At 48.0% G+C, this 26,878-nt stretch overlaps 1 protein-coding gene across 9 annotated transcripts in view; it reads right to left on the bottom strand.

Moving 5' to 3' along the window:
• Positions 1-5,871: 5,871 nt before the first annotated feature.
• The window catches only part of INPP4A (inositol polyphosphate-4-phosphatase type I A), a 138,761-nt gene continuing 117,754 nt past the window's right edge, over positions 5,872-26,878 (bottom strand). For all 9 annotated transcript variants that reach the window (XM_039232443.1, XM_039232449.1, XM_039232450.1 and 6 more), the window contains 4 exons: positions 25,078-25,175; positions 21,665-21,777; positions 17,767-17,921; positions 5,872-8,565 (listed from right to left, as the gene is read on the bottom strand). In XM_039232443.1, coding sequence (XP_039088374.1) covers positions 8,433-8,565; positions 17,767-17,921; positions 21,665-21,777; positions 25,078-25,175 — 499 coding nt within the window. In that variant the 3' untranslated portion in view covers positions 5,872-8,432. The remainder of the gene's footprint in view (positions 8,566-17,766; positions 17,922-21,664; positions 21,778-25,077; positions 25,176-26,878) is intronic.

Raw genomic sequence — 26,878 nt, 5'->3', positions numbered from 1 at the left:
CAAATCAAAAAGCAAAAATTAAAATAAGTTTTAAAAGGAACTAAAAAAAATTTAAAAATGTAATATAGAATGAAAGTAAAAAGGAAGCTAGATTCTATTTCCCCTAGAGCTGGAGCTTTGCAGCATTCTATGATCAGTAGACTTGGTGTGAGTGAGTTGTTTTTGTTGTTCTTCTGGGGAAGAGGCCTATTGTGCTTATTCTCCAGTTGACTTCTTTCAGTGGAAATGGACCTCAAGGGTGCAGTGGGGTGCAGCTTGGTGTAAGCAGCTCTGGCCTCCACTGGATAGCACTGCTTTTTTGCTCGCTGAAGTCTTTCAGTGCTGATGGATGGGATGAATATGGCGGTGCCTGCTCTCTAGCCCTAGAGCTAGAAGTTTGCAACCCCGTACGCTCCAGGGAACCCTCACAGAAAACCAATCAATTACCCCTCAGGCCCCCCCAGTTTCTGTCAGAACTCTGCGTTCTCCCAGTATTTGAGCTTTTATCTCAGGTGCATGACTCAGTTTCAAAACTCCAAATTTTAGGAACTCCCATGGTGCGGACCCGTGCTGTTCCTCTGGGGTAGGGTCTTGCCACACTTTTACTGTTTGCTGGCCCATGCCAGTAAAACAGTCACACGATCGCATAGCAGTTCAGAGCTTATAGCAAAACAGAGCAGAAAGCTGGCACCCCTGCTTGCTGCCCTCAGACAGAGTCCCTGCTCCCTATTCTTGGAAATAGCACAGCACGTTTAAGCCACCCATCCTTCTTCCAACCCAAGGAATCCTCAGGCCACACTGTCACTCCTGGGACTCCACTGCACTTTGCCACATAAGCGCCTTTAAGTCAGGCATGTCCCCCACAGTACTGGACTTCTAAAAGTTCAGATTTTGCACTCCACTGCTTATAATATGTTGCAGTAGCCTCCATAAGCAGGGCTCCCTCCCCATTGCTGAATTCACAGCTTTGTCTCCCCCAAGTCAACTCTCCACCTCCCACCTTCCAAAAAGTGATCGCTTTTCTACTTTGTAGACTTGCAAATTTTGTTCCCTCAGACTTCTGATTGATTTCTTGGATGTCCAGGATGATTTGATAACTATATAGCTGTGTTTCAGGGATGAGACCAGCTTAGGGTCCCCCTACTCCTCTGCCATCTCCAGGTGTCAGATCTGGCCTTCTGTATATCTTTGGGAAAATGTCTATTCAGTCCTTTGTCCATTTTTAAATTATCTCTTTATTATTGTGTTATAAGAGGTTTTTATATATTGTGTTTACAAGTTCCTTAAAGACAAATGATTAGCAGATGTTTTCTCCCAAAGATGATTTGTCTTCACTTTCTTGATGCTGTCTTTCGAAGCACAATTATTTTGATGAATTCTAATGTATTTTTCCTTTCGGCATAACTAGGAAAACCATTGCCTAATCCAAACTTACAGAATTTATTGCTATTTTCATCTAAGAGTTTTATAGTTTTAACTTACATACAGGTCTGTGATCCACGTTGGAACTTCTGATACCCTTATTAGCAACCGAATATTTTAAATGTTATTTGTGGTAAAAGACACATACTGAAAAATGTACAATCTTAATTATTTTTAAGTACATAGTTCAGTAGTGTTAAGTACACTCACCCTGTTATGCAACCGATTTGCAAAACTGAAAGTGTTCGCCCATTAAATAACTCCTTGCTACCCTGTGTCCCCACACCCTGCAGCCACCATTCTACTCATGTTGAGCATCATTTCAGGTGCTTATTGGCCTTTTGTAAACTTTCTTTGGGGAATATCTATAAAGTTCTCTGCCCCTTTTAAATTGGGCTGTCTGCTCTTTTGTTGTGGGGTTCTAGGAGTTCTGCGTATATCTAGATATTGACCTCTTAGCAGAGATTATCTGCAGGTTCTCCCACTTCCTTTCACTCTACTGTGTGGTTGTGTTCACTCTGCTGATGCCGTTTTCAATTCTGATGTCATCTGGTTTATCTGTTTTCACTTTTGTTGCCTGTACTTTTGGTGTCCTATCTAACAAGTCATTGCCCGACCTAGTGAAGGTTTTCCCCTAAGTATTCTTCCAGGAGTTGTCTAGTTTCAGTTCTTCCTCTTAGGTCTTTGCTCAAGTTGGCGTCGCTTTTGCATAGTGTACAGTAAGGGTACAAGGCCATTCTTTTGTGAGGGGATATCCACTGTTCCCAACATCATTTGTTGAAAAGACTGCCCCTTGCTTATTGAATGGTTTGGCATCTGTGTCGAAAACTACGTGATCATACATGCTAGGGTTTGTTTCCGGGCCCTTTCTTCTTTTCCATCGGTCAGTCTGTATGTCTCTGTGTCAGTGCTGTGCTGTTTTGATCACTGTAACTTTGCAATACGTTTGGAAATCAGGAAGTGTGAGACCTCCAACTTCGTTCCTATTCGATGGTTTTGTTTATTCAGAGTTTCTTGAGATTCCAGATGAATTTTAGGATAGATTTTCCTATCTCCGCAAAAAAAACACTGGAATTTTGATAGGGAGTACACTGAATCTGTACATCACTTTGGATAGTATTGGGATCTTAACAAGATGAAGTCTTTAATCCATTTACACAGATGTCTTCCCATTTACTGGGGTCTTCTTTCCACAACATTTTGTAGTTCTCACTTTTGCCTTCTCGACTGGGTTAATTCCAAGTATCTTATTCTTTTTTTATGTCATTGTAAATGGAGTTGTATTCTTGATTCCCTTTTCCGACTGTTTATTGAGTAATGATGGGTTAACATTTAATGTTTATTGCTAAATATAACAAACATACAGAAAAGTACATAGGATGTTTGTATAGTGTTAACAAATAACTATATAGTAAATCATCATGTAGCTACCACCCAGATGAACAGAAAACTGTGTGAAGCCACTTTAATACAGGACTTTCCTCAGAGACCCTAATGCTCAACCACGAGAGAAAACCAGTGTCCTTGTGTTTACCATACTCTGCTGGTCTTAAGTTTGCTTTCTCCTTTGAGCCTGCTAAATTTGGCTCCTTGTCACGTATTTGGAATAACGGACTGTATACAGAGACAAAAGCAACACGGTCTAGCACTGAAATAGGAAAAATTTCAGTTGAACACCCCTAGAAACTCCGTTATTTATTTTTTCATTAAGTAGTAAACTTTTTTTAATGTTTTTTATTTTGAGAGTGAGACAGAGACAGAGCACAAGTGGAAGAGGGACAGAGAGAGAGAGAGACACACACACACAGAATCAGAAGCAGGCTCCCTGACACAGGGCTCGAACTCATGAGCCATGAGATCATGACCTGAGCTGAAGTCAGACGCTTAACTGACTGAGCCACCCAGATGCCCCTTCAGTAAGCTTTTTTGAGTGACAGGAATTACACCTGCTGTTGCGAACACAAAATTACATGCTGGACAAAGTAAAAAGTAACATGATGGGCAGGAGATACATGATATAATAGTTATATTCAGAACTGAATGAGGGGAAAAAAATGTTTTGTTTTTTTGTTTTGTTGTTGTTGTTGTTTTAAGGCACCAACTCATTCTGTGGAGAGAAATCGCCATAAAGGAGGACAGGCCTGAGATGGGCCTTGAAGGAGCGATGAGAAGGCCGAGGGGTACTGATCCAGATAAGATGGGACAGGGTGTGGACCAGGGCTGTGAGTGTGGGGGTGGAATTACGGGATAGGTTGAAGGGGTACTGAAGAGATACAGATCTTGGTTGCTGAGAGGATGTGGAGGGGAAGGGAGAAGATGACCTACTGGGCGGAAGGTGGGGTCATTTATCAGAGGATGGCTCAGCCAGCTTGGAGAGAAAGCATGAGTTTGTTGTCGCCATGCTGTGAGACACCAAAGTAGACACTCAAGAAGAATGACTGGGAAATGGGTGGATGGGTAGAGGGATGTGGACCTAGATGGAGTCTGGGATGGACCTAGAAATTTGGGAGTTATTAGCAACTAAGTGGCAGCGTATTCCACAGGAATGATGACGACTTTTCAGGAAGAGCATTCGAAATGAAATAGAAAAAAGTATAGACAGAAAGCTAGGGATCACCAAAGTGTTAGCGGTGGGTGGAGGATGAGAAGCAAATCAGAGAGAGGAGGGATGGTTGGGGGCCAGGGAAGCCAAGGGAAGGACGAGCAGCCAGGAGGGAGAAGTGGAGAGGTGCTACCTTTCTGCATCCGTCTCTTATACAGATGTCGTCTTCCCAAATGTGGAGACAGAAGCAAGTTTCCTGTCCTCTCTAGCCTGCCTCAGCTTCTTTTTAGTCATTAAATGAAACAACAGAGAGCGAAGATACCACAGAGGTCTGTCTGTGTTTGAATTCAGACCTGACTGCACTGGCCACAAAGGCCCACCAGGAGCCCGGTGCAGGGAGAAATCATTGCAAAAGTAGCGCCGAGGCATAAAAGGGGTCCGAGGGGGAATGTGAAATGCGGATATTCTGATCCTATGCTCTCAGGAATGTGTCACAGCTTGGGGAGTGACAGCTATAATAAAAATTAGACAAAGTTATTTCCCATTTGCCTTGTCTGAAGCAATGGGGAGGGGGCTTTCTGCCCAGCATGGTGCAGGCTAGTGTGGTCCCTAATCGAGTGCACAGCACTACATCCATTTCATGGACAAGGGACATGATGCCCTGTCTGTGTCACCTTCAGTGGGGAAGCCAGGATTTGATTTCTGAACAAGCACCAGAAAGAAAGATACAGGCATATTTATTACATAGAAACTTAAAAACTTGTCTCCACTCCCTACTGTAAACAATACCAAAGACAACTGACGAGTAGGTTTTTTCAAACTGCAACATACAAGAGTTAATATACTAAATGTTAGAAACACTGCATATGAAAAAAACCAAAACTCCAACGATGTCACACAACTAGAAATATCAGCAAAAGTATAAAAGATGTTCAGTCTTCACAGTCATCAAAGAAAGGTACACTTGGGGCGCCTGGGTGGCTTAGTCGGTTAAGCGTCCGACTTTCGCTTAGGTCATGATCTCACAGTTTGTGGGTTCGAGCCCCGTGTCGGGCTCTGTGCTGACTGCCAGCTCAGAGCCTGGAGCCTGTTTCGGAGTCTGTGACTCCCTCTCTCTCTGACCCTCCCCTGCTCACGCTGTCTCTCTCTCTCTCTCCTAGAAATAAATAAAAAACATTAAAAAAAAAAAAAAGAAAGGTACACTTAAACCAGCTGCCATTTCCAGCATCAATAAGAATAAAGGGGGAAAGGCGCATGCTATATAGGTGGTAGCTTAATTTTCTGGGAGCCCTACGGTAATAATAAAAATCCAAAAATGTTCCAAAATTTAAATTATCCCTTCACTGTAAATGTCTACTTCCAGGAATTCATCCGAGGGAAATCACTGGGCACATGTGTCCAGAAAAGGGGGTAAAGGTACAAGATGCAGTCCTGGTTATAATGAACAATCAAACCACAAATGGAACTACATTTCAGCAAATTACCCAAGAGATGACCAGGCAACCCACAGAAAAGACATGATCCATATACATGGGTTTGGGAAGGTAACAACAACAGCTAACACGAACACTTACTGCCAAGGCACCTCACAACGGCCTTACGAAGAAAATACCATTGTCTCCATACTTCGCACACGAGAAAACAGAGGTCCAGAGAGGGCAAGCAACTTGTTCAGAGTCACCAGCCAGTGAGTGGCAGAACAGGATCGGGAGCTGGGTCTGTCTGACGCTGAAGTCCGTGCTATTAATCCCACAGCCCACTGCCCCTCTGCTTCAAATTAAGTGAAAACAAGGTTATGAAACACAAGTTTGTCATGGTCTCATGCTTACAAATACCCAAGCGCTCGGTGCAATGCTCACCAATGACGGCCCGGTCAGGTGCGGCCATGAAACTGGTCCCAATTATAACAGAATGAATGAGGCGATGTCAAGTTTAATGTTCTTGTCAGTTATTTATTATCATTCTAAAGACTAGCACATTTACAGCATACATCGCTTTGAATGAGCTCAGAATATATAAAACAGTGACTATATGTTTATATATTAATACTGCCCACCCAAAACAAATAAATAAAAGTACTTTAATGCACGAAGCTTGGCAAATAACAATTGTGTAGGGACAAAACTGTATTATACAATATTTGTACATTTTTAAAGGAAACCAAAGGCAACTGTGCTGCAGGTACTTAGGATCCACGCCACATCCAGGGTTTCAGCGTGTCTCAACGTTTCTCTTTAAACGAGGGGCCTTCTAGGCAACACTGGACGGAATCTCCGTTTTACCGTAACCTGTACAACGGCTCTCCTTGTGCAGCAGGAAACAGGGCTCCTACGGGACCGAGGAGCCCTGGCCACCACGAAGGGCGCCCTCGCGCGGCAAGCGTGGGAAGGACCTGATGCCACCCAGAGGCTGCGCCGTGTTCTCCCGTGGGGGCCCGGGGGGGGAGCGCTCACATACAATACTGAAACCTGAACATTCTCTACAAACTTAGCCAAGTCTTCGAGTTTTGTGGTGATCCTTAACAAGAAGCCGAAGTTGGAAAAATAATTCACATAAAGGTGCCACATGCAAAACTGCTAACGGATGACTCAACATTTGCTCTATTCCCTTTTGATCAATGCAGGTGCTTAATGCTCATCAGACCAAAAATAAAAAAAGAATCTGGAAACAATATGGGAGACATTTAATTTAAAAAGACAAGGGAAGTTTTGAAAGGTAGTGATGTTAACATGAGAAAAGATGGAAATATGTAGGTACTAGAAAAGTTACAAATTAAATGAAATAGGGGAGAGGTGAGAGGCCAAATCAGCCATACTGGAAACTGTCTTTGAACAGGGACTGACACAGCAGGATGATGTGATGCCAGCTGTTGCTACCTGTGCAGCGGGTTTGGGTGGATGGGAGTGTCTCTGCCTGCACCCTCCACAGTGAGCCAGCGAGCTGCGACCATCGCTCCTGGTGCGTCCTCCACATCCGCTCACACCCGCCCAGTGGGCAGGAGGAGTAGAGGCTCTGTCTGCACACTGACTGTGAAGGAAGGGTCCGGAAGGTCATGCAGTCCCTCATCTGCACCCACCTCTCTGTGTCCCTGCCAGTGGGTGGCCTTGCCTCTGCCTCAGCAACCCAAGTCTGTCACACATTTCCAATCGGCATTTCTAAAGGAGCCCAAGAATAACACCTATAATTTTTAGACCTAAGGATTTCCTAAGGGTTCACAAATCATTAAGATCAGCATCATGGATATGTGCCACATATATTTCTTTTACAGTCTTTTAAATAACATATAAACATAATAATCATGATAAACAGAATTGATAAACACATAAACTAAAAAAAAATCTCTGCTATGTGCAGATAAGACTCATCATCATCTTATAATAGATGATCAGACATAATTTTCTATGAAATTCCTAAGTTTTATGGCCCATTAATCCCTTTCAAAATCTCACTGTAGGAGATAATTTCAACTTTCTCAATAGTCATCTTACATAACAGAAGGGAAAGAGGACAGTAGAAGAACTGCGAACCTAAGAGACACTGTCACCAGACAATCCAACAGGATTGTCTTCCAGAAGACAATAAATCGGGAAACCCACAAAAGGACATCTGTTCTGAAAATACTTAGGCTTCCAGCACCTACACGCATAAATCCCCCACTGTTGTCTGAAAGGCAGCAGACACCTCATGTGCAGGGTCCTGGAGTGACAGAACTCAACCCCCAGGGGAGGAGGGGAGCTGAGCCCTGGGGGCAGGACCAGCCTCGGCGCTGGGGAGAAGAGGCCACCTGGTGTCCTTCTCCAGCACACACCCTGTGCTACAGCGTAGCAGGGGCGGAGGCGGGCCCCACCACGTGGGGCGCTGTGCGGGTACTACCTTCCAATGAAGTCCTGTGTCGGGCTGACTTAGCAACCTTTACCTCACCTTCTGATTTCACCTGTGGTGCTATAGCTACGACAATTCATCGGAACCACCTGCTTGCTGTCTCACTGCACGAGCTGGAGCTGGCTTCTTTCCCCAAAACTTGAGTTAACATTCAACATTTACTGGTCTGCCCAGGATCCAATTATTTAATATATTATTTACTTTTACATTCAAAAATTTTAAAAGTAGACTGTAATTCAATGCTCAATTTTGAGTTACTCAGTAGAAAAATACGTTAGGTGTGCAGCTGCCTAAGTGGGCATTTTAAAAAGTCTTTTAGCATTTCAGACATACCTAGCTTGATTCATACAGGTAACTATCGATGATATCTGTGTGGTTATGGCTGAGGCTATTGAAATGGGCAGTCATTACTATCCACACTATTGAGCCAAACATTACCTCCTATTGATTCCGGTGGAAAAAAACATGCTCCATAGACTTTTTAGTGAATTTTGTTTGAAAACACAAAAATAAAAACCAATCCTTCAGGTCTTCTTGAAGAATTCATATATGACACTAGAGGGTACCCACATTTAGTATGTGACAGCTAATTAGAGGAACCGTGTGTTCATGTTTCAACTTTGCCGTAAGTCCCTTCGGGAGGCCTGTAATGCTTGGGGAAAGCCTTCAGCTGCAGGGAATTAAATGCATATTTGCGACTTCCAACATTCTTCATTGTATTTTCTCTTCGACAACCCTCACTGGGGAAAAAACAAGCACAAGAAATGACAGCAGTAAAAAAGGAAAAAGGAAAAGACTTAAACTAAAATGAAATGAATTGATTATTTTCATAGCATTAAAAAAAATGTTGATTAATTCAAATGGTGCCGGACTCATTTACAACAATACGCACGCAAGATGGCAGGCTTCTGAACAAGGAAGGCAACTAAGAAGCACAGAGATGGACACATGCTGTATGGGGCTGTGAGTCTGGCATTTCCAGAGGCAGCACTGTAAGTGGAAGCGAACTTTTGGTTTTCACGTATGTCATGTCTAGTAATTTGAGGACTCTACCATAATTTGCAGTTCAAAGGTTCTGTTACATCGCAAATTAAATAGAAAAAGAAATATTGCTACTCTTACCAAAGCTTTTAAAGAGCTGTGTTTTTCTTATTAGCAATGGCTATGAATCACCTCAAATTCAAAATGCTCATTTTCCTTGCAGAATTCAATATGTAGCAAAGCCATCTGGCTGAGAAGGCTGCTCTAACATGCCGTCCCCACTGAGGAGGCAGCCATCCTGGGTGCAGAGCAATCAGTGGGTCCATGCAGTGGCGGCACGGTGGGTCTACACAGTCATGAGGGCCAGACGTGTCATGAAGGAGCGATCCCACTGAGATCTCCCTGTGGCAGCCAGCCGCCTTCTCCAGGCGTGCTGTCCTCACTGTGGTCACCTCTCACAGGGGTGCTGTGGAGCCAGTGAGAGCCCACAGGGGCCCTTCCCTAGAGAACCGGCTACCAGCATCACCCCCAGCTGTACTGGATGGAGGGTTGTCATGGCAACCCAGTGGGCACAGCAAATGCTGAACAGGAGGCAGGCCTCACATTCATTTCCAAGCGAGAGCATCAGGGGAGTTCTTTGGGAAATGTGCTGCTGCAGACATCAAATTAACAGGCAAAAGCAATTCTAAATATAAACGACTTCCTATAAGCACAGTATAACTTTACGTTTTTGTATTATTCGAAGACTAGCAATTAAATCGACTAGTTATCAAATTTAGTACAAAAATCCCCATTTATGAGATGTAAAATTTGGAGTTACCAAGAAAGAGTGATTTAAAAAAAATATTTCAAATATTATGAAGACCATTATGTCATGCATTTTAAAAAAATATCAGCGGCAACTGCTCAAGCCTTTTAAAGTGAAAATGACAGTCTTATTATCAAGAACATGTAAAATATTTTTGGTAAGACAGTAATTTTATTCAAAAGATAAGCTCAGGTATTTTAGAAAAGTATCCACCTGATTTGTTATTAAGTAACTGAGTACCGCAGCTATGCTCCCTTGTCACCAGAGCCTCAAGCCCTCAGCGAGACGTGTGTCATCAGAGCTGAATGCCTAGGCCAGATAAGCAGGGAGGCCGTAGAGTCAAAAATGATCATGTTTGTCTAACATCCAGTAATCGGAAAAAAATATAATTCCATTTAAAGCAGAAGCTATAGGTTGCTATGCACAGGTAGTCTTAATCTTTGGAAGCTCTCACGTTATTAAACTATTTCAGATATGGCTTCTCTATTTATATAGAAATGAACACTCCTTTCAAAAACCACCTATCGCTAGGAAATGCCAAACTGCTTTGAGGAGCAAAGAAGAATAATTTGTCAACTCGGACATTATCTTTTATTTACATATGTTAAAGAAGCTAATTACCGGCTTAACTGGCTGAATGCGTTACACACGAAATTGTAATCAAGGTTACGTTTTCAATGCAATGTAATTTCTACAGCACATTGTATTTACTTGGCCTCAAATGTTTTGAATGACCAAATCTGCCTGGGTGAGGCTCAGACACTGTAATCACATGTTTGCACGAGCTCGGGCACTGGTGCTGGAGGCTGCCATGTGCAGAGGGGAGGGGCGCCATGCTAACTGGCGCTCCCCACCGAGAAGGCTCCCCACCACCAGCCTTCTGTCCTAAGGTAGAACACTTGTATCGGTCACATCCATTGGCTGCATAGCTTTTAGGAGTCAACAGCACACACTGAAAAGGTCTTGGGTTGATTTTAGAAAGAGGGATTTAATTATTTCAAAGCTCCGCGATTATTTTTATGCTATAGAGAAATTATTTCACGGGCATCCATTTTTTGGATGAGAAACTAGAATGGAAACCTGAATGACAACTGGTTTTAGGGACTCCTCTGGTTTTCCCTTTCTGGTGTGGATCTTAGAACCCATCTGGACGCATGGGGTCTCAGTGATCCTCAATATCTAGTGCTGGCAGCCATTGACCGTGTCCCGTCCAGCACCAGTATCACCCCAGTAGCAGCCTGAAAACCATCATCACTAAATACCAGACCCCCATGTCTTGAATCATCTTCCCGTGTTTGTTTCATCCAGTCTACTTCTCACTAAAGCAGAAAAGATTTTTACATTTATATTTAGTCTGATTTCATATGTAAAAAGCCTTGGTGATACTAAAACTCAGCACACAGAGGGCGAGCATACAGAGTCTCTTTCCTCAGATATTTTAAAGAAAGATGCCAGCAAACAATTCACAGCCTAGGCTGATCTTCTGGTGTTCTTTCTCATGCTAGCGACCTCATGACCGAACAGCTAGAATGTACTGCCTTTTGGCTCAGCCCCTGAAGAGACAAAGAACCTTGTCCAACTTATTTCTCTGTCAATGTAGCAGCCAATTCTACATGGGGCAGGAAGGCCTGGCTGGCGCTGTGGCAGGGAGGGGCAGGCATAGTGTCCACACGGACCCCTCAGAGGCCACGGCCTCCCTTTGCTGGGTGGGGGTTCCTGGGAGGAGGCTCTGGGGAGTGGCAGAGGAACACCCATGGGCCTGAGGGGCAGAGGGGGCACTCTCTGTAGTCACAAGGGCCTCCCTCACCCGGGCATGATCTCTGCTAGGCCTGGAGGTGGGCACAAGCACGTGTCACCACCGTGGGGCATCAGGAGCACTTGAGCCAGAGCATGACCAGGAAGCCAGGAATGGGAGCTGAAAGGGCATGCAGACTCTGCTCTCTCCCTTTCAAGTAGGGTAAATAAAACGGCCTCCGAGCGCTGATGCACATGCTCCAATTGGAACGGAGGCAGGAGGTGAATGCACCTCTCAGGGAATCACGGGTGAGACAGTGACTGGTGTTGTGCTGGCATGCGGAGAGACTCCCTGGTGAAGGATGGAGGGAGCTAGGCCACGGAACGGTCACCTCAGTTATTCTGGGAAAGACAGAGTGACCACACTGTACCCGTGAGAAGACTGGCTCCACCTACAGGCAGGAGCCATGCCCTGGGGCTCCTGCAGTGCTCACGGGGCCTAGGGAAGAAGGGCTCCCCAGCAGTGTGAGAAGGACAGTCTTTTATCTTAGAATTTAAAGTCTGAGTCTGGCATCTGTCATTCACGACTAACTGCTTCTACGATTCCTGGAACCCGGACTCAGAACTGACGGCAAACCAGAGAAGTCCCAGAGTAAGTTCTGGACATCTTGGGGAGGGACTAGAGAGGCCAGATTTTGTGGTAAACTGGGTTTGTGCACACAAATGAGTATAAAGTTTCTGGAAAAGACAGCTTCTCTCAATTCACTCCAGTGTTTCTAGACTGGTAAAAAGAAACCCACTTTCATAAAATACAGCATATGGGGAACCGGCTGGCGGTCAAAAACAGAAGTATGGCAGAATTTGAACTTGAAAACAGAGAAGCCACTGAGTATTTCTTATACAAGATATGTGGTATTCCCCTTAATTTATTCTATTACCTTTATAGAGGCTCAATTACCCTTCTGGCAAACGTGAAAGTTAGGGCTACCAACCATCCCATTTTCCGGGCACTGCCGTGTTACATCAAGAGTGCGAATAGCATAAACCAAAGCAACTCCTTCTTTCTCACAGTTCGATCTGTCACAAATACCCAAAGGTTAGGCCTCATTTTATGGGTCATTTTCCCTTTGATTTTTGCTTATTATCATGAATCACATTTGCTTTCTAAGAGAGAAAAAGCTGTCTGGGCTTTAATCTGTAATTGAAGATGCAATGCTTTAAACGTACAACTCCTGCTTCTAGAAAAATAAATGTCTATCCCTCAAACAGCCTTTTGTTTCTGTATGCGTTCATTCCTGTGGTCAGTTTAGTGATCCTTAAAGATTTAAAAGAGTAAACGTGAAGTCACACGCAGCGCGTTCCTTGGATGTGCCTGACTTGACACAATGTGCTACTACAGTCACAGCTTGGTGTCATCTTGGACTGGAAATCATGAACATGAGCAAGGAATGGAACGGTTCTGCAAAGTGTTTGCTACTCTGAGTTCAGGGACTACGCTTTGAAAGGAAAGCAGAAAGTACATGTCCTATTAAATAGGTTCATCTCGAAGAGCCAGTTATAAAGCATCTATCCTTTTCGTTTCTCTTCAAAAGGAAAGGAAAGGCTAGCAGTACATTAGAGAATAGTATCAAATATACAAATTCTTTCCAGACAGAATTCCCTTCTCTCGGAAACACGGCACATGAGATATACAGGTAATAAATAGCTTTACATCAGAGGGTGAGAGATTTGGTACAAGTAATTCCAGGCCAGCTAAACAATGTAGTGACGGGGCCCTGTAAGAATGTGTTACAAGCACTGAAAACTCTGCGGAAGTTAAACGAACAAGTCTTCTTGGTGAAATAATTTGGCAGGGGTGTACAGTTCAGAACAACAAAACATCAAACTGTAAGGCATGAGATATTTCTTGGCAGAACACGCTGTGACACATTCCTTCTGTCCAGTTAGGTGCACACGTGGCTGGACATATCCTGGCACTTTTGTTTTTCCTGTGACTTATTACTGATTTTTCGTACTGATACTCATTTGCAACGCAATTTGGTCACCAGGTATGCTATGCTCAGGAAGAGCCACACAATCAGTAAATTGGGGCTCAGGGCTAACAAAGGGATGGAACAGAGGAGGCTGGGGTCTAGTCTTAAGTCTCGGATGGGCACCAGGCCGCTCAAGTTCTTCTGGGTGACTACCTCCCGTGTTCCAATGCTGTGAAAAGGAGAAAGTTTGGGAGAAAGGAAAGAAAAAGGCAAAGGAAATAAAAAAAAAAAAAAGAAAGAGAGAGAGAGACACATGCAATGGGTTTTATCAAAAGCATGGAAAAAAGAGGAGAACCAAACGGTAAGATGATAAATTAAAAAAAAAAAAAAAAAAAAAAAAAGAAATGGGATGGAGCCACGACAGAAAGAAAAGGTGATGTGCAGAAAAGGGTATAGAAGGAATACCAAAACAAAACCAGCACAGTCACAAGAAGAAAGGAGAGAAAGAGAAGTGAAAATAAGAAAAAAATACTGTCGTCTACCGAAAACGAACACATGTAGGTCGACTAAATGGTTTTCCATGTTCGCCCTCTCTCGGCCAGCCAAGCACGACTCCATGCTGCCCTGCCATGCTCTCACATGCTGCCAAGACATAGGTTCCAGAACGCAAGCTGAACATGAAGAACCATTGGGGGGGGGGGGGTTGACCTTCTCACAGATGCCTGAGCAGGGGCAGTGCCACTCACTGCCAGAGCTGCCTCTTGATGGACCATCCAAACAATGACCATTTACCTCAAGTATCAGTCAAAGGCAGAGCCCTCCCCAGACTTGCCCTGGCTGTCAGGCTAAGCAGTGGCAGGGCATGAGCTGCTGGTGTCCCCGAGTATCCAAGTTACTGCTCTACAGGGTGATCCCCCAGAATGGAATCCACCCAAGCTCACATCGGAACTTTGGGGCTTCTCCCCTCCTTGACGTCGTCCCAGAAAAAATATACTGAGGTGCAATGGCTCTGGAACCACATCCTCTATGAATGTCCACCAAAGTGGCAACAGTGACACAGAAGCAGAGATGCTGGGACACAGCAGGTGGCCTGAGAGGATCCACCTGGAGATGAGTAGCATGAGGTACTTCCCGGGCTTTCCCAGAGGAACCTGGAAGGCCTGGAAAGGCCCTCCCGGGATACGCCATTCTGATTGGGGCCTCTTTCCAATGGGAACACTGACTGACTGTCACATTCCCAGCCAGGGCAGTCTTGGGGGTCGGGGGGTGTCACTGTGGCTACTTAGGAAGACCCCCTCTGTGAGTTTCAGCCCCTGGACTGGGGACAGAGGGGCACTGTGAGCGGTGAGCTGGCATTGGCTCCAATGGCTTGCAAGAGCCGAGCTGACGAATCTCTTCCCAGCTCCATGTTCCAAGGGATCACACTGGTAGCTTGATATAAGCCCCAGTGGGAGGATTTATGCCCCAGAAATTGGCAAACACTATATAGATCAGGGCTTTTTTGGAGTGGGGGGAGGTGGGGAGCTGGTTGTTAAACATTTGCTAGCACAGCACTGGCCACTGCTCACCCTGGACCTGAGAGAAACACAGCCCAAGTGTCAGCTCTGTCCCCTAACCCCACCCCCTCTCCCCACCCCGCACCCTTGCCTGCATGCTCTACTCTTCCATCTGGTAAGATGCAAGCAAGAAAGCAAGAGAACCAAAATGCATTCCTCCACTCAAGGCATGGCCAGTATTTACTGCTGCCTCCTTTGAGCTCCTGGCTGAGGCACGGGTCCCGGCCACACCGCAGCCAGAACTACTGGCTAGTGACCCGGCCACATCAGGCCTGCTGTCTAAACCAGACGCATGTCTTCCCCACAGGGGATAATCCAGGAAACCACCTTAAAACAATCACATGTGGTGACAGCCTGAGCTGCAGTGTGGCCAGGCAGACAGGTGGCAGTGAGCATCTGGGCTGCTGGAGCTACTGGGTCCCGGGGGTCCCAGAGTGCAGGGGGGCTGGGACCGAGCTTGGTTCTTGTGTAATAATACCTTCCATGATTATAAGGTAATACATCGTTACTGCAGAGATTTTAGAAAATTCAGAAAAACGTGAATAGGAAACTTTAAAAAGACTTCCATAATTGGAGGTAGGTATGGGTTTTAGAGAGGCAAACGGAGACCTAGGGAGGAAGGTCCTTCCCTACTCGGGACCACAGGGTCCCCACCTGGCACACAGGAAAGCAACACTGACTTAAGAGTCAAAAGCGCCTGGAAGAGTTGACAGGTATGATACCTGGAGGGTGGACGAGCAGGCACTTGGGACAGCGGGTGGGAGTGTGACAATTGGTATTAAAAGCCTTACAAAGGTGTATAGTTTCTAACGTGAGGGATCAATGCACCAAATGTGGACAGGTGCATACATAAGGCTATTCGCTGCACCCTTGTTTAAGGTGCTGAAAAGCACATACAGCTTAAATATTAAGTGACAGCAAACGGGGTCATTATGATGTGCTGAAAATGGCAAGGTCTCTATTTACCTGAGAAAGTGCTCACAAGCAGTTAAATGAAAAAAAGTAGGCTAAAAAAACAGGCATAACTGCACATATAACTGTTATTATTTGCACACATGTGTGTTTTGTGCACTATTCCAGGACTTGGTTAACCAACATGTGCATTAACCACACTCAAACCTGCATGTATGTATGAATGTGACTATGTCTGAAAGAGTCGGCATCAAACGTTAGCACCATTTCTTGTTAACAGTAGAAATATGGAGGACTGGGGGGGGCGGAGGTTGAGAACAGGCTTATCCGTATTTTTAGATTTTCCTACCAGGAATATCAATTTCTCATGTGATAAAGTTATGAAAAGTGCTGTGTGCACGGAAAACCACAGCAGTTAATCTGTGCACATGCAGGTACTGGGCACGCAGCCCCGTGGTGGGCCACAGGTCAGCAGATGTGGCAGCCCCTGTGTCTTTCTAAGGAGCCCCTTTCTCCCTGGTCTCCTGAGACCTCTGTGCTCAGATACGGTCAGAATGAATTATTTTCATCAAATCTGTTCCAGAAGCCGAGACTGGATAGATGTCAACACATCAACTGCACACCTGACTCGGGACCTGGTCTACTGAGTGGACCTGATCCTCATCTTCACTCTGACAAGCACAGGTATCTCCCATGCATTTTTCTCGTTTCTTCTCTGGTGGAGGGCTGTATCTCACCAAGGAGGTCCCTCCCATCACCTGCAGCTAAGTGCAGATGTGGCTGGGAGCCCAGGCCCCACCACCCTCATGGCATCGGGGACGCTGAGCCTCAAGGGCAGGCTGTGAGGACAGACCCTTAGTCAGGGGTGCCCAGGCAGGGGTCTCAAGAGTCTCCATCGCTTCCCTGAGGCTCAGCGCAGGGAGGGCGATGAACTTTCTACACACATGTGAATAGAAGCCCCACAGAAACAGAGGGGTCTGGATGACTATGGGAAGACAAAACAGGGACAACACAATTCCATTTCTACAAAATGCGATTATCAAGAGGCAGGGGCTCAGGCATCACTTTTGAGCATTATTGTGAGAAGGTCAAATGGCAGAAACATACAGAAAGGATAAGAGAATTGAACGCTTTAAAGAATTTGGTGAGAGGACAAACGATACAGAACATTCAGTAGGAGTGACCGTTGGGAACGAGACTTGGACAGCATTGGTGGCTACATTGAAGGAGACAGGAAAACCAGGTTTCTTATCCTTTCTTTTGGTATGTGAGGTAAGGTGCTCCCCAGCAGTGCTTGAAACAAGGCATCGGTCAACAGTAGACAGTTTTTAGTCCCAGGTTTCATTCTGCAAACACGCCTGCTGCCTCAGAATCAGAACATCATTAGGGTGAGGTCGCCACGGCACATGGACAAGTGGGGGGCTGCTGCCGTTACCATAAAACACTCATTTGACACTTTGCTAAGAAAAGCAAACCGTGTCGATGGCTAGAGAAGAAGCGGAGCAAACCAGTGCAACCTGCAGACGCATTTTCTTCACTCAAGTTTGAAAGGGGATGGATACGTGCACGGTGGAAACAGCAGATGCCTGCTGAGGAAGCTCTGGCCCTAATTCCCACCCGCGGCGAGGCGGGGGGCGGGGGTGGGGAGCCGTGTGCCAAAGGACTTCCACACGGCTGCACTTGAGTTCCCTCGGCAACCTCCTGACACCTAAGCTTGCCCCGAGGTCACCCGACTTCAGAGCAGTCCTGCTCACAGAGACTGCTAGCCCCCTGGACTTAGATGAGAACACGGTCTCAATTTGAAAAGTGCCAACAGTTTGACTTGGCAGACATCAATGAATTTTCCAAAGTCAAACTAGAGCATGCCAGCTGGAGTCAAGGGGGCTTGGCCGGGGGAGCCCCGGCAGGGCCAGCTCATCTGCAGTTTACACGGAGCCCGGGGAAGGCGGGGCGGGCGGCCTGGGCAGCGGGACTCACCTGCGCATGCACTCCAGGGCCTGGGTGAACACCTGTGGGGCCATGCCGTGCTCGTGCTGCAGGATCAGGCACTGCTCCAGCGTCACCGACATGGCCGTGCGGTCCTTGGCGCTCTTGCAGCTGGTGAACCGGACCCCGTTAAGGCGGCGGCAGATCTGCCAACAGGAACACAGGCGGTGCTCAGAGGGAGACTCCACAAAATGGAAACATGCTTCGTGTGCAACACAGGTTCCAGATGGCCAATGGCAGCGGGTCGCTATGCCAACTCCCAGAGTCAGCCTTCCCTCTGCTTCTGCTCCAACTCTGAGTCCTGCCAGAGCCAGCAGCGGAAATGAAGTCACTACCCATGGGACCGCCTCTCGTCCCTGGCTGTCCCTCGTGTGACCTTCTGCCCCCACCCTCCCACAGGCCATCAAGGCCCAGACTCCCTTCTTTTCTGGGGCATCACTATCTGTTCACTGGCCTTACCAGCTGGCCTCTTCCAAACCGTGCCCAGGCCATTTCATCATGTTCACACCTTTGCTGCAGGCCCTCGACAGAGCAGGGCAGCAAAGACCAGCCCAGGAGGTCAGAGCAGCTTACGGGATGCCCAGCCCCTGGCCAAGTCTCCAGGCCTTTCTGGAAGGCATAGCACAGACCCACTGTCTCTACTCTCCTCCTCTACCTTCAACCCCCGACTCCTGCACAGATGGGAAGAGCTCAGAAGAGCTTCTTCTTTGCCACCTCCAGACCAACAGGCCCCACAGGCCATCCGCCGTCTCACTTGGGGCCGGGCATGGGGTTAGGTGCCAGTGCTCTTCCCCTTCACAAGTGGGGGGCTCATGATGGGGCAGCTGCCCCAGGGCACCTTCTTTCTCCAAAGGAAGGGATTTTGGGGGCACCTTCTTTGTACCACTAAATCTAGGTACACAGTCCCCAAATGCAGAAAGCCCTAAAATTTAAAAAAAATGTTTTTAAAATTTATGGCAACTTAATTTGGCAGCACAACCATATCTGAGCTGATGTGAGACTATTTATAATCTTCACCTATCCCATTGTGTATAAATATTCACACTTTTCAATTAAGCAATATTAGTGAGTTTAGTTCCAGAGCGCTACCCCAGACTCCCCAGGTTGCGTTCAATCATGTATGGGTACCACATTAACCACAGGGGATATGCATTGTATTACACATATGTGCACCAACTGTATACCATACCCCCTTTCTTAAATACAGAAATCTGTGAATTACAAAACATCTACTCACAAGAGCTTCAGATAAGGGAATAAGGACCTGTACCAGGTACTGCACCTCGAGAACAATACTGGCAGTTAGTAAAAACTCAAAGCTAGATGACAGCTCCAATAACCCGTCACACTCCAGAGAAATCTCAGAGCCACTGCAGACTGCCCTGGAGACAGCACCGCACCTGCTTCTCAAAGCCAAGAACATGCAGCCACTGTTAGGAACGCCACTAGGTAGAGGGCACAGTATAGTTCTAAGTACTGTGTCTAGGGAAAGACAAAAGATAAGAGGCCCAAACGAGTTCAGCCAAGGCCATCCGGAGGAAAACAGCCTTCTTTTGAGAATAGACAAAGAAGTTTTAAAGAAAAGAAAAAAAAAAAACCCACAAAAACAGACCCTAAGCATCCCCTAAGCTTGGTCAAAAGTGATATAATCCCAATGTATAAAACCGTAACTGATGAGGTGAGGGTGAATGTACACCTGCTCACTAAATTCTACAGGCTGCAGAGTTCATGAACCAGACACGTGTCGTAAGCATTTACATTCATAAATGGTGCATCCATAACTAACATGAAACTTCAGAAAGCAGGCAGAGGTGACCAGAGGTGCATTCTTGCCCAAGAGGGCCATCTGCAGTACCAGGTTCCAGTCTCTAGGGGGCTATCAGCCAATTCTGGGCCTCTGGCTGGTCTCCCCATCCACAAGATGAGGGCCTAGACCTGACCTATGATATCCTGTTTAGCCAGGGACCTCTTATTACACACGGAAGTGAAAATAAATAAGATCCAGAAAAGGACGGCAGCTCTGGTCAAACTGGCCAGAGTGACTTGGCATTGCACAAATTCCTGTCTCCCCCGCCCCCCACGCCTCCAGAGGACCCCCAGCTGGAAAATATAAGAAGTGATGTGTCTAAGGGCCTCTGAGACTTTTCCACCTCTGAATCTGTACATTGAACCTCTGCTGGGAACAAAAAATATGGGACTACATGGGCTGCTTTTTGGACCTGGTGACAGAGGATTGCAGATCATTGCCATAGTTGATGATTTTTCTATGCTCTAGAGACAGGAAAACAGAACCTCAGCTCCCAAACAGAGTATGTATGGGTCTCAGCACCCACTGTCAGCTGTAAAGCTGTCTGTGTGCTTGTTATAAGGAGAGTGAAGCGGGGGGGGGGGGGGGGGGGGGGGGGGGGGGGGGGGGGGGGGTGCCTGGCCTGTGCCACTCTGGAGGGATCAGGCTGTCACCCCTGGCCTATGCGTCACATGAGGACAGGCTTGCTCTGTGTCTGAAGTCATAAAAATACTGTGTAACAGGCTTGTGACAGCCAGCCAAGGGGAAGCCCCCTAAAACATACTAAAAGAAAGTAAGGGGCTCCTCTTCCTACAGAGCATATGGGTCTCCTTAAAGGAGCCCTGCTGCAGAGGCACCCTGGCACCCATGAGCACATCCTACTCCATATTTGCTGGGCTTGGCCTGAGCAAGCAAGGGCAGATCCCCAGAACCAGAACAATATTTGAAACCTATTCTGTCTTCCTGTCACTCAGTGCCTCAAAATGTGTTCTGCTGTGAAAAGACCCCATGGGCAGCCTGGCCCAGGAAGGGAGCTCCTCAGACTGACCCATCCCACAGCAGTCATGAACAGAGTCTTCTCAGCTGGGGCACCTGAAAGGCTCAATGAAGAGATTAATACGCAGAGGGGAATGTCCACTCTTCACAGCTGCATTCAACAGAAAGGCATCAGTGGCCACAGCCACTAAAAAAGGCACAGAGTGGGGCATGTTCAAAGACAGGGCCCCATGAAGACAGACCCTCAAACACAGGGTCTACCAAGCAGCCAGTAACCAGCATGACCAGCTGAGATAGTCTGCTGCAGTGGAAGAGAGCTGGGAATCCCTTCCCGATGAGGAGACTAGGAAAGCGCTAGAATGGGCTGCTCAGGAAAGCCAGTGGCAGCGGGGAACAGCCCTCCTAACTGCTTCTTGGGCTCTGTGAACTGGGGGGTAACCAGGTGTGAGTGGGCAGTGCAGGGTCTACTCCTCCCCCAGGGACAGAGGGGCGTGTGTCCATCCCTCCCCTGCGCTCAGGCCAGGAGCTGGAATGCCCTCTGGGGATCACTTGTGCACCTGAGTCTACGCGTACAGGTCCCAGTGCCGCACAGGTCATGGTGCTGCCATGGAGACAAGTTAACGTCACTCCTTAACAGGGGAAAGTGAACGGCTAACTAGGGAACTACACAAATACCAGAAGTCTAAGTACTTGGGAAAAGAGGAGATTCGAACTGCAACGTACAAAAAAACTGTAAAGAGACTGCAGAAGTCACTTTGGTCTACCTTTGAACCTATTAAAAGATGCAGTCAGCAGTGAGTTTTAGCTGGTATTGATTGCTGAGGCTTCTGAAGGTGACAACTGTCACCGGCCTGGTTATTAAACGCCCCAGGGGAGAGAGTCTGTGTCAAACTTATCAGAATTCAGGCAGCCCTAAAGTAATGAACTCACAGGCAACTTTAGTGTCTTCCAGAGTTTTGGACACATTCAGTGACTTTCTTTTGTGTCCATATGGAGAAATTTGCTCTCTCCACTCCTGGATGAGATTTTTATTTATTAATATGATTATTATTTTTGGCAACAAGTACGACAATAACATTCTTTCCCTCACTGTAACAAGGGTACTACCTCAGCAGCTTGCCAGAGGATGTCGACGTTCTTATTCTTCCTGGCATGTACGTTCTGGCCCAGAAATCGCAGCAGCTCCGGCAGGCAGGTCTGGCTCCGAGATCGAGGTAGGCCTGCAAGAGAGGAGTCTGTGAGAGCCGGTGCCCAGCCAGGCCTGCGGCCTAAGGAGGCCACTGTGGCATGAGCTCCTGACCAAGCTGACAGCGTAGTGACTTAAAAAAGAAGGGAGGGTGTGCTTAGGGGCTAGCCCTGGCTACCAGCACGGGGAGCACTTCAATGACTTTCAAGGCCATTTCAGGCCCACCTGTAAAGTGCAAACAGTCATTTTCTTTCAGCTCTTCAGAGAGGCTGAAGCACAGACACAGGGTCACCCAGGGCGGGAGGGAGTTAGGATGACCCATCTGGTCTACAGCGCCCCCGCAGGGAGAGGATACTTAGGGGCAGTGGGTCTCGACCACTGAGTAGGCTGGGTAAGCCCAGGGAATGTCCACTCCGGTGGACCTGGAGTGACCCACTCTCTCTGACAGCCTCCCTCCGCCACTGTGACAGTCTCCACCCCTTCCAGGACCCCTTGAACCGGAAGATCAGTCTGATCGCCTCACCTAAGAAACCTGGGATTTTTAACCAGGATCATCAGAGAAAAAGAGAAGAGCTTCAAGGTCATATCTATGAAAAATAGCCATGGTGCCTGAACCCCCAAATTAAAACCAAACACATGGAATTCTGGGATCCAGCCGCACATAGTTTCACCACACAATCTCACTGTGGAGCACCAAGGATTTTATGCTAATTACTTCATGCACCTGGTATGTGCCCAGCACCATGCTGATCAGAGGACTGGGGCAGAAACATGGAAAGAGGACTCCTGCCATGAGGGCCTCAGTCTGTGATGGAGGCTATGGAAGCCCAGAGGAGGCAAGTTTGTTGCCTGGAGGAGACACCGCAGGTTATTTCCCAAGACTGGCCACAGCATCAGCCTGGCTTCCCCTGTGGCCCCAGTCAGAGCACACCTGCCCACTGATGAACCGAGCAGACTTAGAGAGGATTCACTAGCTGGCTTCACTTCCTCAGCCTCACAGAGCCCTGATTCTCCTGGGGCTGACGGCACACTGGGCTGCTGTTCCCCAGCACCCTGGATCATGGTCCAGTGCTACTGGTCCACCCTGGAGAGGCCCACACCTGGGCTGCTTTGGTCCTGCAGGCGACGCCCTTCCTTGGCTGTCATTACCAGCCTATGTCCACATCTCTTGGGGTCTCGTGTCACTGGAAACAAGATGCCCTCCAAGATGCTGAGCACAGAACTCCTACTTCCTGACCACATGGCTCACTGTGCCTACTCATCTGTCCTCCACACGGCCTCTGTCCTTCTAGCCCAAGCTTGGGTGGCTGCACTGTCCCTGACCACTGAAGCAGTTGGAAGATGGGCTCCAGCCTGGGCTCCCTCCTTGGGGGACTCACCCTCTGTCTTGGTATCCTCAAATATCAAATGGTGTAGAAGCAAGCCCACCTGCCAAGGCTGCTAATGATCACATTAGCTAATCCATGTAAAGTGTGTAGACAGCCTGGGAAGGATTTGTCAAATCTGTGATTTTCAACTATGATCGCTGCTGAAGCATGTGAGGACGCCTCACTACCTGGATGTTCGACAGCCTAGTGACCTTCAGCTGAAGCCTCAGGGGATCCTCTGACTTATGGCTATCAACTCTGGCCAGCGGAGCAGTTTCTGGAACTCCTGATGCCCACCAATCTGGGGGAGTTGCCCAGGCATCAGGACTGTCCAGCCTCCCCAGTGAGTTCCAGCGTGCGGTCAGAGCTGGCACCTCTGCCACTCCCTGGGAGACTGAGGCCACCCGACATGAGCACCCTGTATCTCCTTCTGTCCGCAGCACCTAGCTCTCTCCCCCTCCCTGCCAGCAACACCGGCACCCCTGCAGGACCCCAATCTCTAGTCCTGAGTGCTCCTGCATCTTGCAGCCGGTATCTCTCTAGCTCCTTCCCTCACTGTCCATCTCACATCTCGCCAATCTCTGGGCAGAGTGGCCCATTGAGGTAGTGCCATTTAGTCACTTACTTGTTCTGGCTGGAGCCCTAGCCACACTGACTGAGCCTCAGAAGTCAGCAGAGACTCCTCCTCTCACCCACCCTCAGTGTCCAGATAACTCTGCTTCTGTCCTGCTTCCAAGGACGCCCTGGCCCATCTGTTGGACCTTTTCTTCCCAAGCCACCTCCACTGGGAGAAAACACTGTGCACCAGTGGCCTACACTCTTCCTCCAAGCCAGTCACCACACTCTAGCTGATTCAAGACAAATCCCCGAAGGCAGCTTTTCGCACACTGCTTCCCTCTAGAACTAAACTGACGTCAACTCCCCAGCCTGGTCTCTTTTAACACAAACATCTCCTAACAGGACGCCTTTGCACACCGTCTAAGTGCCAAGCCTCAGGGCCAGGCCAACCCTTCCATGCAACCAATACTAACACCTACCTCATTGTACTATCATGGGGAATCAGTGAGAAAATGTGTGCAAAGCACAGCACAGCGCCTGGCACATCAGCAACCCAGGAATGCAAATGAAGCCTTTTCACATCTTCCCTTCTTGGGAGTCCCCTTTAGAGGACACTGGTGTTACCCAGGGTTGGAGTCTGCCTCCTTCACCTGGGCGGGGGGGGGGGGGGGGGGGGGGGGGGGGGGGGGGGGGGGGGGGGGGGGGGGGGGGGGGGGGGGCGGCGCTAGTAGCTGGGGCAGTGCCAGCACAGAGAGGCAGAGCCTATTCCTATCCAGGCAGGGTCCAGTCTCATTCACCACTGGGTCCCGTGGCACTTCATACGGGAAGGTTGACATCCGGAGAGAGCTCCCCACGTAGAGATAGTGTGCTGAACCCCGGTTCCTGCCCGAGTCCAGCAGCACAGAGAGGGCTGTTGGCAGTGATGGCTACCATCACTCTCCACTGCCCTCTCGCCCCCCACACCCAGCAATAAGTGTCTGCCTGGCATCTTACTCTGTGTGAAACAGACGCGGGTGCATGGGGAACTCACACCAGTGTGGGGTCGAGTGGGGGATCTGCATCTGCGATCCCATCTTCCCTACCAGTAGGAGTACAACGCACACCACGGCATCAATGTGCGCTGGGACTGACAGTGTGTGAGAAAGCCCCGTGTTCTCTAGGTGACCAGAGAACTGGCCAGAGAAGCATGAGCAAGGGCCACAGCCTGAGGGAAGCTTCTCTGGGTGGGGATTCAGGCCCGGCAGAGTCTGAGCAGGTGAACAGGTGGCCGGCAGGACAGGGAAGGAACAGTTGTGTGCACAGAGGCAGCACCCAGATGGTTGGTGGGCAGGAAGGGCTCAAACACCCAGAGTGATACAAGACAGACAAGAGGTGAAAAAGAAACCTACCATGAGTGAAGAAATACTTACAATCTTCAGGCAAAACTTCCTTAAACTGCTCGAAGTAGGAATTTAACCGCACCAAACTTTCCACGTTGATAACTTCTTGTAAAGACGTATCACCAAACCTTCGGAGGTCATACGGGGACACCATTAGTGAATGACACTTCCTTCCAGCATGAAATAACTGCTCTGAAGCCAACAACATGGGTTCCCCTAAGCATTATTGTGCACATCTCAATTCTAAGCCACTTCCCTCCTCCCAAGCATACGGTCATCTCTGCTGTGTTGGGGACAGGTTTAAGTACATTTCATTAGCAGGAACCATGCACATTTGGTGCCTAAAAGATTACAGAACTCCATCTGTCCCAGACCCTGGCACAGCATGCACGGAAACCCTTCTCACAGCTGCTCACTGGGAGTCCCCGTGTCCTCCCATCCCAGAGGTGCTTAAGAGAGGGGACAGCAATGGGGCTCTGGCTGGGGAGTCAGGACACAGTCCTGTACTCGAAGCCAAGTCACTCTGCCTGCTGAATAACCCCACCTGACTAGCTGCTCCTCGTGGACTGTATGGGAGGCCCTAGCTCTCTTCTCTCTATGCAGGCTCACCCTGTGCACACCTCTCAGACACCCAGGACGTGCCAGATGTATAAGGCGGAGAAAGAAGAAAGTCACCCTTGAGAAAAACCCCAAGGTGGTCATGAACACAGGCAGGCTCTTAAGTCTAAGGCCTGGATGCCCAGTCCAGCTCCACTACTGCCCTGCTGAGGGACCTCCATGCATAGCAGCCTCTTCATGGTCCCATGTCATCCTTCAGAGAGCAGGACTCCCTCCCGTGGGCCTACAACAGCCCATCCACCCCAATGCCCACAACAGCTTTTCTGCCCCAGGACACAGTGAGCTGGGCTTGTTTATGAGCTGAGGGGAGGGTGTCCCAAAAGCGGATGAATGACAAAGACCATGGACTAGACAAGTCTTCCCCATCCCGACGGTCTCACCCTTCTCTACCTGCCCCTCTGCTCACTGCGATGTGGACTTGCCTCAGCCCTTTCCAGAAACTACTCTTACAGAATCATCAAGAACGGCAGCTGCCAGACACGGGGAGCATTACTGTTTTCCCTGGGACACCTCCTGACCAGCCCTCTGATATTGCCCACTCTCTCTGTAGTAGGCTCTTCCAGCTCTGCTCACCTCAGAGGTCTCCACTTCCCGAGCTGGTGGGAAGCAGCTTCCCTCAGCTTAAGCTGACTTCCATCTGTCCCTGACCATGACCTTCCTCCTGGTTCCTGGGGCTAGTAGATGCCAACACCCCTCACTACTGACCTGGAAGTATAGGCCTATTATTCTCTTCACCATCTCTCTCACACCCTGCCCAACTGAAGACCAAACCTTCCACTTCACCACTGAAACAGCCCTCCAGTCTGTCCCTTCTCTACTCGTACTCCTCCTGCCTGACCCAGCTCACCGCCTCTGGCCTGGACTCTCCAACAACCTCCTCATCACACTTGTCACCCTTGTATCTTTCCAGCACATGGCCAGCATGTGATCCACTTAAAATGCAGATGAGACTGTGTCCTGCTTTACTCAAACTTCTTTGATGTCTCCCGTCAGCCACACCACATTTGCTAGGTGGGGGTTGACCTACACCTAAGTAGGGGTCATTGGGTTCGAAAGGCCCCACAGGAAGATGGCACATCATCCTAGAAACCAAATCCCCTTCACAGCAAGTGCTTTAAAAACCCATGTGAATAAAACATATTCTAAATTCTAAAACACACATGAATGTAATGATAAAACAGGGAAGATTTTCATGTACTAGTGGAAGGTCATT

This window comes from Hyaena hyaena, unplaced genomic scaffold (assembly GCF_003009895.1).
Source record: "Hyaena hyaena isolate Hyena2069 unplaced genomic scaffold, ASM300989v1 scaffold_64, whole genome shotgun sequence".
Classification (NCBI taxonomy): domain Eukaryota; kingdom Metazoa; phylum Chordata; class Mammalia; order Carnivora; family Hyaenidae; genus Hyaena; species Hyaena hyaena.
Note: the sequence above shows the minus strand (reverse complement) of the source record. Positions and strands in the feature narration are given on the sequence as shown.